The sequence below is a fragment of the Lepus europaeus genome, chromosome 17, assembly GCF_033115175.1.
Source record: "Lepus europaeus isolate LE1 chromosome 17, mLepTim1.pri, whole genome shotgun sequence".
In the NCBI taxonomy this organism is placed as follows: Eukaryota; Metazoa; Chordata; class Mammalia; order Lagomorpha; family Leporidae; genus Lepus; species Lepus europaeus.
Genome location: NC_084843.1, coordinates 62737085 through 62757633, shown reverse-complemented (window position 1 = coordinate 62757633; position 20549 = coordinate 62737085). Strand labels below are relative to the sequence as shown.

Here is a 20549-nt window from a genome sequence, read left to right as displayed (position 1 = left end):
TCCTGTGTTACTTGATCCTAAGTCCCTAAAATAATTTCAGCTTCAGAAACTTGCATGGGTTTTAGTAATAATGGCTTTCATTGAAAAGAATTTGAGTCAGTGTGTTGTTTTACTTACTTTGAACTATACGCCTATCAACCCTGACTTAGCAAATAAAAGAAGTTTGTGTGCTAATTACTCTGCTCCCTCAGAAACTCCAAATTTATTCCCATCTAGTATCACTAAAAGATTTTTTCTGGACCTTAATTGTTGTCATGCCTGTAGTCCAGACTTCGTATTTATTATTCATATTGAATCTGGTGTCATGCACCCAGCCCCCAGCCCCCAGGGTATAGCTTTACTTTGGTGTTGGCTTATTTATTTATCTCTGTTCAGGGGAGGAAATCCGTCCTCTGTACTTAGTATGCTACAAAGATTTTGTTCTCCTTCCAGGGATTGTACTAGAGCTTTGCAGTGCCAGGATGTAGGACAGAGTGTTTTTTGTTATAAGCAAAAAGAGAATTTTGCGTTGATTGATTAAACTCGACAAATCTTAATTAGTGATTTTTCTTTTTAAGAACGCTAGTGTAAGTCTTAAAAGCCAGGGAATGGTGCTGATGGTGGGGGGAGTAAGAAGTACCTTTTTGTTTGTAAGATGTCCTGAAATGTCTGTATCTGGAAATATAAAACTATATTTTCAGCAATATTGATACAGACCTTTCTGTCTCTCTTTCTTCTTCTTCTTCCTCCTCCTCCTTCTCATTCTAATTTAGGTCCCACATATAAGAGAGAACATGCAGTTTTTTTCTGGGCCTGTTTCATTTCACTCAACATGATGTCCTCGGAGTTGTGTCTATTTTGCTGCAAATTATAGAATTTCATTCTTTTTATAGCTGAATAATATTCCTTGGTGTATATATACCACATTTTCTTTTTTCATTCATCTGATGATGAGCACATTGGTTGATTCCAATTATTTTTTTTTTGACAGAGTGGACAGTGAGAGAGGTAAAAACAGAGAGAAAGGGAGAAAGGTCTTCCTTTCCGTTGGTTCACCCTCCAATGGCCACTGTGGGCAGCACACCGCGCTGATCCGAAGCTAGGAGCCAGGTGCTTCTCCTGGTCTCCCATGCGGGTGCAGGGCCCAGGCACTTGGGCCATCCTCCACTGCTCTCCTGGGCCACAACATTGAGAGCTGGACAGGAAGAGGAGCGACCAGGACAAAATCCGGCACCCCAACCGGGACTAGAACCCAGTGTGCCAGTGCTGCAGGCAGAGGATTAGCCTAGTGAGCCGTGGTGCCAGTGATTCCAAATCTTGACTATTGTGAACAGTGGTGCTATGAACATGGTGTTGCAGGTATTTCTTTGATACATCGTGTTCAAGTCTTTCGGGTATGTACCTAGAAGGGGAATTGCACATCTATTTCTAGATTTTTAAGAAGTCTCCACATTGCTTTCCACAGTGGCTGCACTAATTTACATTCCCACCAATAGTGTGTTAGTGTTTCCCTTTGTCCACATCTTCCCCAACATTTGTTATGCTCTTTGTCTTGATGATGAGCCCACTAAGAGTGTGAATGACTATATGTGGAGTCAATAAGTCAGAGCCTTGAGACTTGAGTCCTGGAATTGAAAAAGGAAATGGCCAATGGGATAGAAAGAAAGCCAGGAGAGTGTGGTGCCCTGAAAGCTATGGGAAGAAAATATTTTACAGATCAGCTGAGTTAAATGATACTGAGACACCAAATGAAATGAGGACCAAGAATTCACCATCCCATTCGGATCCGGCTAAAAAGCCCATGAAAATATCTCAGGCATGGAAAGCCAAGACACTGTGGCAAAAAATGACCTAAATGAAAAATCTCTGTGAGTGAGATCTCCGTGGAAAGAAGAGGCCATCAAAGAAGGAGGTACCTTTCTCTGAAGGGAGGAGAGAACTTCCACTTTGATTATGACCTTGTCTAAATAAGGTCAAAGTTGTGAACTCAAGAGGCTTCCATAGCCTTGGCAGCTCATGACAAGAGCCTCTGATTACTGACGTCATAAATAGGAGTGTCAATTGTTAAATTAACAACAGGAGTCACTGTGCACTTGCTCCCTTTGTAGGACCTCTGTCCTAACTAGTCTTCAAACAGTACTTTATACTTTATGTGTCTGTGTGGGTACAGACCGTTGAAATCTGTATATAGGGATAATTAAAAATGAATCTTAAGAATGGGATGGGAGAAGGAGGAGATGGAATGGTTTGCGGGTGGGAGGGTGGTTATGGGGGGAAGAACCGCTGTAATCCAAAAGTTGTACTTTTGAAATTTATATTTATTAAATAAAAGTTTTCTATAAAAAAAGAATTGACCATTCAAGATTGGTGGGGCTTCCTATTTTTTTTTTTTTAACATTTATTTTATTGAGCTGAAAGATGGAGTTACAGAGTGAAGTAGAGACAGAGAGAGAGGTCTTCCATCCACTGGTTCATTCCCCAAATGGCCACAATGGCCGGAGCTGAGAGCTGATCCAAAGCCAGGAGCTAGGAGCCTTACCAGGACCCACATGTGGGTGCAGAGGCCGAAGGACCTGGCCCATCCTCTGCTGCTTTCCCTGGTGCATTAGTAGGGAGCTGGATTGGAAATGGAGCAGCTGGGACAAGAAATGGCACTCATATGCAATGCTGGTGCCATAGGCCGGGACTTTAACCTGCTGTGCCACAGAGCTGGCCATTGCTGTTGAGTTTTGTAAGTTGCTGATATATTTGTGATATTAATCCTTTGTCACATAGGTGGTTTGCAAATATTTTTCCCATTCTGTAAGGTATCTCTTCACTCGATTGATCATTTCCTTTGCTGTGCAAAAGCTTCATTTGTTTAGTTATACTTTTGTTGCCTGTGCTTTGGGAATCTTGTCCAAGAAGTCATACCCTGTGCCAGTATCTTGGAGTGTTTCCCCTATGTTTTCTTCCAGCAACTTCATAGTCTCAGGTCTTAAATATGGGTCTTTGATCCATCTTGAATTGATTTTTGTATATGGTGAGACATATGGATCTAATTCCATTCTTCTACATACACAAATCCAGTTTTGCCCAGCACCGTGTATTGAAGAGCCTATCCTTACTCCACTGTATGGTCTGAGCACTTTTGTCAAAAACCAGTACGTTAGGGTAGGCACTGTGGCATAGCAGGTAAATCTGCCACCTGCAGTGCCAGCATCCCATGTGGACGCCAGCTCAAGTCCCAGCTGCTTCACTTCTGATCCAGCTCTCTGCTATGGCCTGTAAAAGCAGTGAAAGATGGCCCAAGTCCTTGGGCTCCTGCGCCTGCATGAGAGACCCAAAGGAAGCTCCTGATTTCCTGACTTTGAATCAGTGCAGCTGTGGCTGTTGCAGCCATTTGGAGAGTGAACCAATGGATGGAAGACCTCTGTCTCTCTCTCTCTCTCTTTCTCTCTCTCTGCCTCTGCCTCTCTGTAACTCTGCCTTTCAAATAAATAGATGGATAAATCTTAAAAAAAAAAATCAGTAGGCAATATGTTCAACATTATTTTTTGAAAAGATTTATTTATTTATTTGAAAATCTGAGTTATATATAGAGAGGGAGAGATACATTTTTTTATTTGTTTTTTTTAAAAAGATTTTTATAAGTTTATTTATTTGAAAGGCTGAATTACAGAGAGGCAGAGGCAGAGGCAGAGAGAGAGAGAGAGAGAGAGAGAGAGGGAGGTATGTCTTCCATCCTTGGTTCACTCCCCAGATGGCTGCAACAGCCAGAGCTGGGCCGATCCGAAGCCGGTAACCAGGAGCTTCTTCCAGGTCTCCCATGCGGGTGCAGGGGCCCCAAGGACTTGGGCATCTTCTGCTTCTTTCCCAGACCATAGCAGAGAGTGCTCATATGGGATGCCAGCGCTGCAGACAGTAGCTTTACCCCCACTACACTACAGCGCTGGCCCTGACAGATCTTTTAACATCTGCTGCCCCACCCCCCTCCACTGCCTCCCCAGATGGCTGCAACAGTCAGAGTTGAGTCAGGCTGAAGGCAGGAGCCAGGAGACTCCTTTAGGTCTCTCGTATAAATTCAGGGATCCAAACACTTGGACCATCTTCTGCTGCTTTTCTCAGGCAGTTAGCAGGGAGCTGGGTCGTAAGTGGAACAGCTGGGACATGAACCAGTGCCCACATGGGATGTCAACATTGCAGATGGTGATATTACCTGCTAGGCCATAACACCACAACTCAACATTATTTTATGATTCCCCGCTAAAAGCAATGCCCCAGAATGTGGCTCATCTCTGTCTTTTATGCATTGTCTTGAAGTCTTGGTGTTTCTACCTGTCTCTGTCTTTGTGTGTATGTGGAATTGTGTTTTGTATAGTGATAAAGAGTGTAATAGGTAGGTTATGATGTTCTTAAACCCCACAACTACAAATGCAAAATACAGGGTTATGAATCAAATGCAAATAAACCCTTGGACTCTTGGGGGAGATATGGTACTGATAACCGAATTTAGATTAAATGGACTGATATAGGATATATGAATACTTTTCTAACCGGGAAGCCCAATAGGTAGTGGTTTTTAGACATAAGTTTAGAGAATCCCAAGGGAGAAACTACCTAGCTGTTCTCTGCCTTCTCCAAAGTTGGATGAAGTTCCTATTATACTGACTAGATGTTTGATGATATTAAGTATTTTTTTTTTTTACCTTTTGAGGTGCGTTGACAATGTTGTTATGTTTTAAATAAAAAATTCTCTGTTTAACAGATGTATTCTGAAATATGTACAAATGAAAAATGTTTGGCATGAGCTTCAAAATGGTCTAAGAGTGGGGCAGTTGGTGAGGTTGGCCATGGGTGGATAATTGTTGAAACCGGATGATGGATAGTTGGGAGTTTATTATGCTAGTCTGTCTACTCTTTGTACATTTGGAATTTTCTACAATAAAATATTAAGAATCCTTTATTATTGTTTTGAGTACCAAGGGGTAAATTTGCATATTTTTTGCCACAATATTCTTATGAACACAAAAACCAGTGAAATTTCTGTTTTCTGGAAGTTAGTATCCTTAAGGACTAGTCCTGTATCTTATTTCCAGAGGATTATGTTTACAAACAGGCTAGATTGGCCATATTTAGGTTCTATGGTTTCCCAGGAGGTGTAGAGAAAGGAGTGATCACGAGAAAAAGGATGATTTGGGAAGCCCAGATAAAGAAGGAAACCAGAAGAGTTGAGTTAGTGGCAAGGTGGAAAGTGTGTCTCGCCTTTGCAGAAGATAATGTTGGATCCCCCTCAGTGATGGGTTAGATTGCTGACTGGGGCACTTTCCAAAGACTTTGGATCCACAAAGCACCAAAATTAGTCACTGCCTTTCTCCTAAATCCCCACCTTCTCTACTCTTGACTTCTTTTAGATGTAAGACTAGGAAATCTCAAGAGAGAAACAAACAACTGTTCCTTGCCTAGAGACAAAAGCCTGTGTTTCAGTGGAAAAAGCTTGGGCAACAGCTGCATTTGTAGCTGCCAAAGCACAAAGATTTTCTGTCTTTATGGCACTTCTGTCGTATTTACATGGTTTTTACTAATCCAAATAATTATGTGTTCATGTGGATAGAATTGTTTGCTACTTGATCCAAGAGAGCTGGGTGGGGAATCACCTGCTTTTAGTCATTTAGAGTCTTGTTGCTTTTGTACTGTATCCAAGAAAATAGTTAACAGACAAAAAATAATTGCCTTTTCCTGAGAATGAAAAGGAAGACCTCTTTGGTTTCACCCTGTGAAGAAGATCAAAGAGAAACCTCAAAGGTGGGTTTTCTTTTCTTGTTGAAATGGAACTGTCAGGGACCCCACAGGGGTTTAGTCTCCCTACCCTTTCTCCCTCCCTGCCATAGAACTCAGCGATTGGAAGAATACCAGTTTTTGTTCCTTATTGGTGCTGCCACCTGTTCTTACTGCTGAACTAAATGTTCTTGGCTTTCTTTGGTGTGAACAGGATCTCCCTCTGGGAAAGGTGGGAGGAGGGTGAAAAAGGGAACAGGGGGAGGCCGGTTCCAGCCCTGTGCTCATGTGAGAGGGACACACAGTGGTTAGTGTGCTGCCTTAACAGAGGGGCTTTGTGCCGCAGCTTCTTCCGGAGCTACAGCTTCCCAGATGCGTGCTGGCAGGCTCGGGCTGCTTCATCCCTCGTACACTTGCTTCTTCCTAACAATAGCAGAGCAAGACAACAATAATTAAAGTAAGAAAATAAAGGAGATGCAGTCAGATGCTGTTCAGAATGTACTCAGATACTTTGTATATTTGGAAAAGACTGCTTATAATAGATAGGAAAAGAATATTGCATGGAAACAGTGATACCACTGAATGCAACAGCCAGAACTGTTTGTTGCAGACCCATTGTGGGTGCGGGCAGAACTCTGACCTGAGACTTTTTCCTTTGTCCATGAAACCCTTGTTATATCTAGGTCAGGGGAAATCGGCCTCCCTTGAATGGGAGCAGCTGAATAGAGAAGTTTGATCCCTCCTACTCAGGTCTCAGAGACCCCAGAAGTAGCCCAAGATAGAAGCTTCTGACTCAGGGCCCGTCTTCACCACAGAACCCTGGCATAAATCCTCTTTAGTAACATAAAATGACTCCAGATACAATAACATAATAACCTAAAATATGGATAGTACCTGTCATGCTGCCAGGTAGGGATCCAAGATAGATATTTGAGGTACTTCAAAAGGTCCATGGAAAAATGGAACTAAAAGATAAGTTTTTGTGTGCAACTAAAGTTTGAAATCTATGTAGTAGTTTTTTCATAATACATGTTTCCATGAACTTTTTGAAGTTTGAACCTAGTCAGTTTGGCTCTGGAGTTCATGTTCTTAGCTCTTACACTATGCCATCTTCTAGTGGAGCCCTGTCCTTTCTCAGAGTCATTTGAATCATAGGACATAGCCAAGTGATCTGAGAAAATTCAGTGGTTTGAATTACTTGTTTCTATTAAAAGTTTCCTCATCAGTGTCTCAGACTTGGGCTGTACAGAAGAAAGGTGTCACCATGTATACAAATTGTAACTTTACAAAGGATGCTGATTTTTTTTTTTTTAATAAATTTAAGGGTGCTTGGGGATTCTTTAAACTTTGTGTAATAAACCACATTTTAGTAAAGAAAAAAAAAAGTAAGTAATGGGATTGATTACATTTGTATTTCTCCCTAAGATGATGTATGACTACTGCTATGTATCAGAAAGTAGGTTATTCATTAGGAACAGTGGATGCCTTAGAGTACTAGGAAGCCTAGTTAAGAAAGAATAAGTTAGTCAAAGTTTGAAAATATTAAATTTGTACAGAAATATCCTGAAAATAATTTCTTTTTTTAATATTTATTTTACTTATTTGAAAGAGTTACAGAGAACAGTAGAGAGAGAAATAGGGAGAGAGAGAGAGAGAGAGAGAGAGAGAGGTCTTCCATCCACTGGTTCACTCCCCAAATGGCTGCAATGGCCGGTGCTGAGCCGATCCAAAGCTGGGAGCCAGGAGCTTCTTCCAGGCAGGTCTGTGATGTGAATACAGGGGCCCAAGAACTTGGGCCATCCTCTGCTGCTTTCCCGGGCAATTAGCAGGGAACTGGATAGGAAGTGGAGTAGCTGGGATTTGAACTGGTGCCCATATAAGATGCTGGCGCTGCAGGCAGGACTTTAACCACTATGCCATGGTGCTGGTGCTAGAAATAATTTCTCATTGGTTTGTTTTTAGACAAAGTTTTGGACTCTTGAAAAAAATGACTAAACCAAGTACTTAGTTCTCTGCTAGTTATGTGAAAACCCCAAATGGAATTCTGGTTCCTGGCTTCAGCTGCTTTAGCCCTGGCTGTTGTAGACATTTGGGGAGTGAAAGAGGGTGAAAGAGCGCTCTTGCCATCTGTGTCTCACTCTTTCTCTGTCACTCTGCCTTTCAAATACATAAATCTTAAAAATTTAAAGAGAGGTCGGCCGGCGCCGCGGCTCACTAGGCTAATCCTCCGCCTTGCGGCGCCGGCACACCGGGTTCTAGTCCCGGTCGGGGCACCGATCCTGTCCCGGTTGCCCCTCTTCCAGGCCAGCTCTCTGCTGTGGCTAGGGAGTGCAGTGGAGGATGGCCCAAGTGCTTGGGCCCTGTACCCCATGGGAGACCAGGATAAGCACCTGGCTCTTGCCATCGGATCAGCGCGGTGTGCCGGCCGCAGCGCACCTACCGCGGCGGCCATTGGAGGGTGAACCAACGGCAAAAAGGAAGACCTTTCTCTCTGTCTCTCTCTCACTGTCTACTCTGCCTGTCAAAAAATTAAAAAAATAAAAAGAAAAAATTTAAAGAGAGGAAACTCAGTAATATCTTCTTTAGTAAGATCTATCCATTCCACATCATTCATTGATTCAAAAATATCATTTGTTGACCCTTTATATTCCAGTACCATTCTAAGTGCTAAGAGTGTAGTAGGGAGTAAAGGGTTAAAAATTTGTGTCCTCATACATATTTGTGTTCTTATATTCTAGAGAGTAGAATCTTGCAAGTAAAATACATGGTAAGGGGGTCCACACAGTGGCAAACAGTGGGTTAAGTGGCCTCCTGCTATGCCAGTATGAGTCCTGATTTCAATTCTGGCTGCTCTTCCTCAGATCTGGCTCCCTCCTAATGTGCCTGGGAGAGCAGTGGAAGATGACCCAAGTGCTTGGTCCCTGCCATCCGTGTGGGAGACCTGGATGGAGTTTCTGGTTCCTGGCTTTGGTCTGGCCCAGCCCCTGCCATTGCAGCTATTTGTAGAGTGAATCAGCTGATGAACAATCTATCTCTTCCTGTCTGTCTCTCTTCTGTTTGTATAACTCTGCCTTTCAAATAAAGAAATAAATCTTGGGACTGGCACTGTGGTGTAGTGAGTAAAGCTGCTGCCTGCACTGCTGGCATCCCATATGGGTGCTGATTCGAGTCCCAGCTGCTCTGCCCCCGATCCAGCTCTCTGCTGTGGCATGGGAAATCAGTAGAAGATGGTCCAAGTGCTTGGGCCCCTGCGCCATGTGGGAGACCTGGAAGAAGCTCCTGGCTTCTGGCTTCGGATTGGCCCAGCTTTGGCCATTGCAACCATTTCAGGAGAGAACCAGCGGATGGAAGACCTCTTTCCCTCTCTCTTTCTCTCTGCTTCTGCCTCTCTGTAACTGCTTTTCAAATGAATAAATAAATCTTTATTAAAAAAAGAAATCTTTTTTTTTTTTTTTTGACAGGCAGAGTGGACAGTGAGAGAGAGAGAGAGAGAGACAGAGAGAAAGGTCTTCCTTTTTGCCGTTGGTTCACCCTCCAATGGCCGCCACGGCCGGTGCACTGCGGGCAGTGCACCGCGCTGATCCGAAGCCAGGAGCCAGGTGCTTCTCCTGGTCTCCCATGGGGTGCAGGGCCCAAGCACTTGGGCCATCCTCCACTGCACTCCCTGGCCACAGCAGAGAGCTGGCCTGGAAGAGGGGCAACCGGGACAGAATCCAGCGCCCCGACTGGGACTAGAACATGATGTGCCCGTGCCGCTAGGCGGAAGATTAGCCTGCTGAGCCATGGTGCCGGCCCAAAAAGAAATAAATCTTTAAAAAAGAAAAATAAAACAGGTGAGCATGGAGGACTTGGGATAAGGGAAAATGGAGCCTATAATTTTGAATAGGATGACCAGGAAATACTATATTGAGGAAATAATATTTGCATAAAAACCTATAGGAAATGAGCATCTGAGCCATACAGATAGCTAAAGGAAGAGTGACCCAGGCAGAGATTTCAAGTTTTCTGGCCCTGGGTCCAGAACATGTGTGATAGATTTGGGGCATAGTGGGGAACAGTGTGACTGGTGTGGGGTAAGCTGAAAGTAGATTAGCAGGCCAAATTGTGTAAGGTTTTGCCATTTAACTTTTACTGTGTATCAGTGGGGAAACAGTGGGTTTTGAGCAGAGAAACAGCATGATCTGATATATCCTTTTACAAAAACACCTTGGGGCGTACATTTGGTGTAGTAGTTAGCTCTGCCTCCTGGAATGCCTGCATCTCATATTGGCACAGTGCCTAGGTTCAAGTCCCAGCTCTACTTCCACGTAGAGCTTCTTGTGAATGCATTACCTGGGGACAGCAGCTCAAGTTCTTGGCCACCTGGCACACATGTGGGAGACCCAAATGGAGTTTCAGGCTCCTTTGTCTTTGCCTGGCTCTAGTTGTTGTGGACATTTGGGGAGTGCACCAATAGATGGAAAATTCCTATCTTTATCTCTCTCAAGTAAATTAAAAAAAAAAAATGAATGCTGTTTTCACTGTTGTGTGTTTCCTCAGGGAGACAAGATCAGTTAGGAAACAGTTGTAGTCTTCCAGTGAAAATATAGGGTGGATTGGATTAGAGTGAAAGCAGATGAGGTGTTGAGGAGTGTGGGGTCTGTTTTGAGGATGGAATTAAGAGGATTTGATTGTATGTGAACTGTGTGAGCAAGCATGGGTGAAATTCACTTCGAAGGTTTTTGGCCCAAGCACCTGAAAGGCTGGTGTCATTTACTGAGATGGAACAGAATGCAGATGAAGCTGATTTGTAGGGGAACGATAAGAGGCTCAGCTGATGGGCTTGATACAGCCACATCCCATATTAGAGTGCCAATTCAAGGCCGGGCTACTCTACTACTTATCTAGTTTCTTGCTAATGTATTCTAGGAGGCATCAGATAATGACCCAAGAACTTGCGTTTCTGTGACCCACATAGAGTCTGGGGCATGCTAAACTTCAGATGCCTATTGGTATTCAAATGTAGGTGTCTAGTATATAGTTGATTATACAAATCTGGAATTAGGAAGGAAATTTGGGGCCGGCGCCACGGCTCAATAGGCTAATCCTCCGCCTTGCGGCGCCAGCACACCGGGTTCTAGTCCCGGTCGGGGCACCGATCCTGTCCCGGTTGCCCCTCTTCCAGGCCAGCTCTCTGCTGTGGCCAGGGAGTGCAGTGGAGGATGGCCCAAGTGCTTGGGCTCTGCACCCCATGGGAGACCAGGATAAGCACCTGGCTCCTGCCATCGGATCAGTGCGGTGCGCCAGCTGCAGCGCGCCAACCGCGGCGGCCATTGGAGGGTGAACCAACGGCAAAAAGGAAGACCTTTATCTCTCTCTCTCACTGTCCACTCTGCCTGTCAAAAAAATAAATAAATAAATAAAATAAAAATTTTAAAAAAAGGAAGGAAATTTGGGCTGTTGATGTAAATTTGGGAGTTGTCAATATATGTGTATGTACAACCATGATACTAGATGAGCCTGCTAAGAATGTGAGACCATAGCCAAGTCAAGAGGTCAGAGGCTTGAGGCCTGAGTCCTCGAATTGAAGAGGAACCAGCAAAGGAGATGGCTGTGGAGTAGCCAATGGGGTAGAAAGAAAATCAGGGGAGTGTAGTACCCTGGAAGCCATGGGGAGAAAGTATTTTACAAATCAGCTGAGTTAAATGGCTGCTGATTGACCAAATAAGATGAAGAACAAGAATTGACCACTCAAGGTTGGTGGGGCTTCCTATTCTTTTTTTTTTAAGATTTATTTTATTGATTTGAAAGACAGAGTTACAGAGAGAGGTAGAGACAGAGGGAAAGAGTCTTCCATCTGCTGGTTCACTCCCCAAATGGCTGCAATGGTTGGAGCTGGGCCGATCTGAAGCCAGGAGGCAGGAGCTTCTTCTGGGTCACCCATGTGAGTACAGGGGCCCAGGGACCTGGGCCATCCTCTGCTGCTTTCCTAGGTGCATTAGCAGGGAGATGGATTGGAAGTGGAGCAGGTGGGTCTCGCCCTGGCACCCATATGGAATCCCAGTACTGTAGGCTAGTGCTTTAACCTGCTGCACAATAGTGCCAGCCCCAAGAGGGCTTCCTATTCTTAAATCATGTGGTTATGTTTATAAAGTAGTCTAACTTCTGGTCTCATTGCTAATTTGTCCTGAAAAATAACACTGGTATTTCTTTTTGAATGAAAGAATTACTAATAATTTCAAATGAAGAATTTTCTTCTGGCCTACTGGAATGTAATACATTGCTGAATGAGTCATTTAGCTGAATGGCTTAGTGAGGATCTGGGATGCATGATGTCTGAGAACACATTCTACTCTCTGGGGAGGCTCTAATACCTCCTGAAAAGGACTTACCAAATCAGGTGCCACTTGTTGCCACCTGTGCTTCCATTCTCTGGAAGATGCACTCATCAGGATTTAGAGACATGTAAAGACAGAGACAGTTAGGGGCCGGTGCTGTGGCGTAGCAGGTAAAGCCGCTGCTTGAAGTGTCAGCATGCCATATGAGTGCTGGTTTAGGTCCCGGCTGCTCCACTTTTTTTTTTTTTTCTGACAGGCAGAGTTAGAGAGAGAGACAGAGAGAAAAGTCTCCCTTTTCTGTTGGTTCACCCCGCAATGGCCGCTGTGGCCGGCACACTGCGCTGATCCGAAGCCAGGAGCTTCTCCTGGTCTCCCATGCGGGTGCAGGGCCCAAGCACTTGGGCCATCCTACACTGCCTTTCTGGGCCACAGCAGAGAGCTGGCCTGGAAGAGGGGCAACCAGGATAGAATACAGCGCCCCGACCGGGACTAGAACCTGGTGTGCCGGTGCCGCAGGCAGAGATTAGCCTATTGAGCCACGGCGCCGACCCCCAGCTGCTCCACTTCTGATCCAGCTCTCTGCTATAGCCGAGGAAAGCAGTAGAGGATGGCGTCCAAGTTCTTGGGCCCCTGCACCCACATGGGAGACCCAGAAGAAGCTCCTGGCTCCTGGCCGTCTTCAGCTGATTTCCTAGGCCATTAGCAGGGAGCTGGATCAGAAGTGGAGCAGCTGGTGTTGAACCAGCGCCCCTATGGGATGCCGGTGCCACAGCACTGGCCCTCCAGGAATAATTTTCTGCCATTCTGTATGTGTGCAACTTGTACTTTTTAAGCTATCTACTTCTATGTGTATTAAAGAAAATGAGATGACTGCATTACATTAATTCATGGTCTGTCCTAATGTGTCCTTGATGGCATCTCACTCAGAGGTAGGAGCGAGGACTCCTATTAGCACACATCATGCCCTTCATTTTGACTCTGGATTTTTTTTAATCAATTGCAAGCATATGGGAAGTACATTTAGTTCTGTAGCTATCAGCATGGAGATGTTAGCATAACAGACTGGAAAGTGAGAAGCTTAGTAACAGCATTGTGCTTTCTCTCTTGTCTAACCTCTTCCCTACAGGGAATCTTTAACCAGTTTCAATGCAGTAATGAAAAAGTGCTTCCATCTGACACTCTGCGCAGTGCTCTGGCAAAGACTTTCCAGGATGAACAGCGCTTCCAGCTGGGGATTATGGATGACGCTGCGGAGTGCTTTGTAAGTGCTGGCCTCTGGCCCTCTTTGATATGTGGTGGGACTGGTGAAGGTCCCCATCAGGGACTGGCTACTTCGTGATGGAATTTGCTGTGCCCTGATCTCTACGGTTAGAATTGGGAGTTTCTCTAGTTTTGCAGAACTCTAGAGTGTCTCTGACGCTGCAATAGCAGATTGCTATTGTGGTGTCAATCACACAGGGTATTATGTTATTTTCCCTCAGACATAGTGTCATTTTGTGCTTGCTACTGCATAAAAAAGTGGCTTTCACCTTCAGAGGAGCCACGGCTCATTAAAGCACAAATTTTAAGTGTACTTCTGGAGTTTCTCATTCAGTAGCATGGGGTGGGTTCCACAAATACCCATCTCCAACAAGTTCCTAGGGGATCCTGATATTGGATGCAGCGGGGAACCACAAGTTTTGAACTCCTCCGTTTCTAAAGATAATTGGACAGGGAATAACTGAGTCCCTGGCACAAGTGTGATATGCTATATAGACAGCTACATTGCACCAAATAACTTTAGTAGAAGATACTGACTCTTTTGAACTCCGTGTTCTTTCTTTTTTTTTTTTTTTTTTTTTTTTTTTTTGACAGGCAGAGTGGATAGTGAGAGAGAGAGAGACAGAGAGAAAGGTCTTCCTTTTTGCCGTTGGTTCACCCTCCAATGGCCACTGCGGCCGGCGCATCTCGCCGATCCGAAGCCAGGAGCCAGGTGCTTCTCCTGGTCTCCCATGGGGTGCAGGGCCCAAGGACTTGGGCCATCCTCCACTGCACTCCCGGGTCACAGCAGAGAGCGGCCTGGAACAGGGGCAACCGGGACAGAATCCGGTGCCCCGACTGGGACAAGAACCTGGTGTGCTGGCGCCACAGGCGGAGGATTAGCCCATTGAGCCGCGGCGCCGGCCTCTATGTTCTTTCAACCTTCAAAAAGTTTTCTGTTGTACAACTGTTAAAAATATCTGAAAGTGATATACACCCCACTACAGGGTAAAAATTGGGCCCAAATCAGAGGTACTCCTGGGAACCTGGATCACTGATACTTTGCTGGTAGGAATCTGAAAGAATATAGCTATTCTGGAAAACAGTTTGGCAGTTTCTCTCTCTCTCTCTTTCTCTCTCTTTTTTTTTTTTTTTTAAATCACTGACTGACAATAGTAATATCAAATGAAAATTTAGAAAGCAGTTTCAATCATTAGATAACAAATATAGCAGTTTCAATTAAACTTTAACTGTGTTTTAATTTACCAATTGTTTCGAATTACTTTCTGCTCTTAGTAACCTCAGCTAACCATACTTTCAGTTGGTACCTATAATACATTATTGGCTTCATCTGTTTACAGCGCCATCCCAAAGTACTGAATACAATAGAAGTGGCTGGAAAAAGTCCATCTCTCTTTCTCTTTTAAGATTAATTTATTTATTTGAAAGGCAGAGTTATACAGAGGCAGGCAAAGAGAAAGAGAGAGAGGTAGGTAGGTCTTCCATATGCTGGTTCACTCCCCAGTTGGCTGCAACAGCTAGAGCTGGGCCAATCTGAAGCCAGGGTCCAGGAGCTTCTTGCCAGTCTCCCACGAGGGTGCATGGGCCCAAGGACTTGGGCCATCTTCCTTTGCTTTCTCAGGCCATAGCAGAGAGCTGGATCGGAAGTGGAGCAGCTGGGACTCAAACCGGCGGCCCACATTGGATGCCAGTACTGCAGGTGGCGGCTTTACCTGATACCACAGCACTGGCCCCTTAGCAGTTTCTTAAAAAAACTAAAAATGCACGTCATCATATGGTCTAGCAGTTGGATTCCTGGACATGTATTCCAGAAATGAAAACTTAATATGAAAATCTATATGTGAATCTTCATGGAAGCTTTATACATAATAATAAAAAATGGAAGCAACCCAAATGTTCTTCAGGGGTACATGATTAAAATAAAGTGAGCTATTGATTTGTTTAATAATTTGAATGAATCTCAAGGGAATAATGCTGAATGAAAATGGCAATCTCAAAAGATTATGTACTATATCTTCCCATTTACATGGCATTCTTGAAATAACACATTGATAGAGATGGGAAAACACATTAGTGGTTGCTATAGGTTAGAGATGATTTGGATGGGTAAGGCTATAGAGGGGGTAATATGAGATAGTCTTGTGGTGATGGAATTTTTGTATATCTTGATTGTGTATAATCACATATATATGTATCACATGTGTTACATGACTGTACATGTGATAACATTGCATAGAGCTACACACACAAATAAGTGCATGTAGAACTGCTGAAATTTGAATAAACTGGATTACATCACTATACATTTCCTGGTTTTGATATTGTTCTAAAGCTTTTTTTTTTTTTTAATTAGAGATATTCCTATTTTCTAGTAGGGTTGCTATTTCTCTGGGTAAACTGCTTTACCAATTTGTACATTTGTCTTTTAAGTATTATTGATGCTGCTTTTGTTCTTTTCCTGTCAGGAAAACCTCCTGATGAGAATTCACTTCCACATTGCTGATGAAACCAAAGAGGATATATGTACTGCCCAACACTGCATATCTCACCAGAAATTTGCAATGACGTTGTTTGAGCAGGTGAACCCTATCTATATCCACATCTCTTCTTTGACGTTTTATCCAAGAACACCTTATCCTGGGGTCTGGGGTGTTAAATGGGTGCCAGGACAGTTCATGACCATGATTGCTTGGCTGTGCATTCTTCTCTCCTGCCTAGTGTGTATGTACCAGCTGCGGTGCCACTTCTGATCCGCTGCCTTTCATCCAGATGGTGCATTACATCTCTACCACTTCACTTTGGTGAGTCTCACAGGTGTTGTTTGAGATCTATTTATTTATTTACTTGAAGGGCAGAGTTACAGAGAGATCTTCCATTCACTGGTTCGCTCCCCACATGGCCACAATGGCTGGGGCTAGGCCAAACAGGAGCCAGGAGTCAGAAGCTTCATCCAGGTCTCTCATGTGTTTGCAGGGGCCCAAGCACTTGGGCTATCTCTACTTCCCTTCCAAGGTGCAATAGCAAGGAGCTGGATTGGAAGTAGAGCAGCCAGGACTCCAACTGGTGCCCATATGGGATGCCAGCATTAAAGGTGGCACTGTAACCCACTGCACCACAATGTTGGCCCCCTTACAGGGTTTTCTGTTGAACCTTCAGACACTTCTCCAGTTGGCTGGGTTTTAACTGAAGGCAACCAAATACTTTATATCGTTATTGCTGAGTCTATGCTATACTGTAGGAATTCAGAACAGTAATTTTAAAATAACCTTTGTTCTCCTTCTTTCTTCTCCCAAACCTCCCATTTTCTTTTTTAAAGATTTATTTATTTATTTGAGAGGCATAGTTACAGACAGAGGGAGAGACAGAGAGAGGTCTTCTATCTGCTGGTTCGCTCCCCAGTGGCTGCTATGGCCGGAGCTGGGCTGATCTGAAGCCAGGAGCCAAAAGCTTCTGGGTCTCCCACGTGGGTGCAGGGGCCCAAACATTTGGGCCATCCTCTACTGCTTTCCCAGGCCATCAGTAGGAAGCTGTTTTGGAAGTGGAGCAGCTGAGAATTGAACTGGTGCCCATATGGGGTGCCAGCACCGTAGACGGATACTTAACCTACTATGCCACAGCACCAGCCCTTGAATCTCCCCTTTTCTTAGGCTCAGTTCTGGCCAGCAAAGTGGAAGGGGGAATGAGGATTTTATGAGCTTTGGGTATGGGGATAGATAGAGGCATTCACTGTGTGTGTGGGACACTGAGGCGGGTCAGGACATGGGGCTATGTATGTGGGCAGAGGATGAAAGTCAGACATGTGAATTAGAAATTCACATAATTGAATTGTTTTATTTACCTGTAACTCAATGTAACTCCTACTTTCATCTTCTTACTTTCCCCATCCTGAAGCAACCAGGCTATTTGTATGCTGGAAAGACGAGAAAAACCTTCCCCAAGCATGTTTGGTGAGCTACTGCAGAATGCCAGCACCATGGGAGATCTGCGCAACTGTCCTGTGAGTCAAGTCAGGGCTGGAATTCAGGATGGGAAGGCAAACCCTGAGGTCAGTGGAACTGAGGCAGAGCTGATGGGAAATGTGTTGAACAGCCTTTTATGTAAATATGTTTCAGAGCAACTGTGGAGAGAGGATCCGGATTCGCCGTGTACTGATGAATGCTCCACAGATTATTACAATTGGGCTGGTATGGGACTCGGACCACTCAGACTTGGCAGAGGACGTCATCCACAGCCTGGGCACCTGCCTTAAGCTGGGAGATGTATGTGTTAGTTACCCTTTTCTGTGACTTAGAGTTCTTGTGTGTTAGCATTATTCAAGGGCAGAGAACCCTGAATAAAAAAGTATGTCCTAGATGACACATACAGTGTTTCAGACAGATACACTGGCATCTGTGTACACAGATATGTGTGCACATGCTCACATATTTCCTTGTACAGATGGCAAAGGTGTTTTAATAGAAATGGGATAACCTTAGCCTTGAGAGGCAGGATGAGGAAAGGTTTGCTTCTGATGACAATCAATCAATGTATAGAGTTGTTGCATGCCCTACTCAGCATTAGTTTATAGCAGTGTAGAGTTCAGATGTGTATTCAACTATGGAATGTGGTTAGGTTAAAGGAGTGAACAGTCCTGACCAGAGCTGCTGTGGAAACTGAAGGAGGTAAAGTTGGTGACTTGAACTCAAGAGTGAAATTCACAGTGAGGAACCCGAAAGTAACAAAACAGCTTGGTGAGAATTTAGTTGTTTCTTGTGAACCTATTGAGGGATATAAACAGGGAAAATACTTCAGACCTGGGTCTCCACCGTGTCAGCCCTATGTGCCAGTGTAGATGAAGCCAGAGTTTTCTTTTAGTTCAGGAAGAACTAGAAAGTTTCGGTTTTCTTTCTACCAGTTTCTCTCTGAGACAGTCCTATGATTAAGAAGAGCCTTCCTTGTTTTTTCATGTCATTAAGCTATGATTGAGAATGAAAGAACTATCTGGGATCTTACTTTAGGTCTATTTCCCAAGGAATCTTTTTTGTTTTTAATTTTTAAAATTTATTTGAAACGCGGAGTTTGAGAGGCAGAGAGAGAGAGAGAGAGAGAGATCGATCTTCCATCTGCTGATTCACTTCCCAAATGGCCATAATGGCTGGAGCTGGGCTGATCCGAAACCAGGAACCAGGAGCCTGGAGCTTCTTCCAGGTCTCCGACCTGGGTGCAGGGGCCCAAGGACTTAGGCCATCTTTTACTGCTTTCTCAGGACATAGCAGGCTGGATTGGAAATTAAGCAGCTGGGACACTTGAACCGATGCCCATATGGGATGCTTGCACTGCAGGCAGCAGCTTTACCTGCTATGCCACAGTACCGGTTCCCTCCCAAGGAATCTGATCTGAGTAGACTATGCACAATTAAAACTCCTTTTCAAAAATTCCTTTTATCTATATGATGTGTCCTTTAATACTTATTATTGTTGTTTTCTCAACCAGAGAAGTTCTTCAAGATCAGAATCCTTTTCCACAAATTTTTGGTGTGTCTTTTAGCACTTAGGACAGTGCTGCACACTTAGGAATTGAAATATTGATAACCAGTGTGACTGTACTGGTATTGCTTCTGCTAAGGGCTTTCTTCCTTCCACTTAGGTTTTCAGAAAGATAGTTCCATTTATGGTTAAGAAACCTTTGAAACTTAGGAGTTATTTTCCCTCCTTAGCTTTTCTGGTCCTCTCATGTTAGGCTCCAGTAAAAAAAATATTATTGAAGGGATGAAGAAACAGAAGAAACATCATCACCATACCAGTTTACTGGCCACTATCTGTCTTGTTTTTCTTTTTCTTTTTCTTTTTTTTTTTTTTTAACTTTTTAGAGTTTTTTCTGATAATTGATTTGCACTATCAAAAAAAGCTTAGACTGGAAGGAGGAGAGGCAAGTCAGTATCTTTTTTTTTTTTTTTTTTTTAAGATTTATTTATTTATTTGAAAGTCAGAGTTACAGAGAGGGAGGCAGAGAGAGGGAGAGAGGAAGAGAGAGAGTCTTCCATTCCCACTGGTTCACTCCCTAAATGGCCACAAAGCTCATGCCTGGACTAGGCCAAGTCAGGAGACAGGAGCTCCATCTGGTTTCTCCCACACTGGGGCAGGGGCCCAACAACTACTTTGGCCATCTTTTGCTGCTTTCCCAAGATGTATGAGCAGGGAGTTGTATGGGAAGTCAGCAGCCCACATAGAATGCCAGCGCTGCAGATGACAGCTTAACCTGCTGTGCCACCGTGCCGGCCCCGCAACTCAGTATTTCAATTACGAAATGTAGATTGAGTCTACTGAGAGGTGATGTGAGATGGTTGAGTATGTGATAATTCCCTGCTTTTTCTTCTTTCCCCAAAGCTGTTTTTCAGAGTGACCGATGACCGGGCCAAACAGTCTGAACTGTACTTAGTAGGAATGATCTGTTACTATGGCAAACATTATTCTACGTTCTTTTTTCAAACAAAGATCCGCAAATGGATGTATTTTGATGATGCTCATGTCAAGGAGGTAAAAATAGTCACGTCTTCCTTGAGGTTTTTGGTGACTGCAGCAAAAAAAACAAAGATAATTATTTATCTTCAGTGTTTCCTTTTCATAATTTTGGGTGGTAATCCTCCAGCCTCTGTAAGACATCAGAGAGGCAGATACACACACACACACACACACACAGGGGAAGATGCACAAACCAGCTTCCATCAACTGATAGATTCTCCAAATGTTGGCAACACGTGGGACTGGGCCAGACTGATGCTGGGAAGCTGGAACTCAATCTGGATGTGATGTGGGTGGCAGGAGCCCAACTGCTTGAACTATTGCATACTGTCGCCCAGGGTTCGTATTGGCAGGAAACTAGTCCTGAGAGCCTGTGCTGGGACTCAGAACCCAGGCTCTTCAGTATGGGATACAAGCGTCTTAACTGCTAGGCCAAACGTCTGACTCCAAGTTCGTTTTTTCAGTGTGTTAATTGCTTGTTTTGAATTGCAAAAGTGTAATGCCTCAAAATGGGTTATAAGGTTGACACAGCTGTAAATCTTAGAATTATTAGTGGATGATATTTCATCTCAGGCATCTATGAATTATTTTTCAGTTGTTAGAACTGCCCTATCACAGATTTATATTCTGAGGAGATAGCATAGGGAAAACACGTAATGGTACTTAATGCAAGAAACTTGGTACTATCTAAAGCTCAGAATCTGGCTGAAGTGGTTTAGGTCATCTGCAAGAGTAG

General features: G+C 44.0%; 1 protein-coding gene across 16 annotated transcripts in view; it reads left to right on the top strand.

Moving 5' to 3' along the window:
* The window catches only part of USP54 (ubiquitin specific peptidase 54), a 131128-nt gene that overhangs the window by 72551 nt on the left and 38028 nt on the right, over window positions 1–20549 (top strand). For all 16 annotated transcript variants that reach the window (XM_062214121.1, XM_062214126.1, XM_062214123.1 and 13 more), the window contains 6 exons: window positions 13180–13314; window positions 15779–15892; window positions 16032–16114; window positions 17205–17310; window positions 17426–17572; window positions 19679–19828. In XM_062214121.1, the coding sequence (XP_062070105.1) occupies window positions 13180–13314; window positions 15779–15892; window positions 16032–16114; window positions 17205–17310; window positions 17426–17572; window positions 19679–19828 (735 nt within the window). The remainder of the gene's footprint in view (window positions 1–13179; window positions 13315–15778; window positions 15893–16031; window positions 16115–17204; window positions 17311–17425; window positions 17573–19678; window positions 19829–20549) is intronic.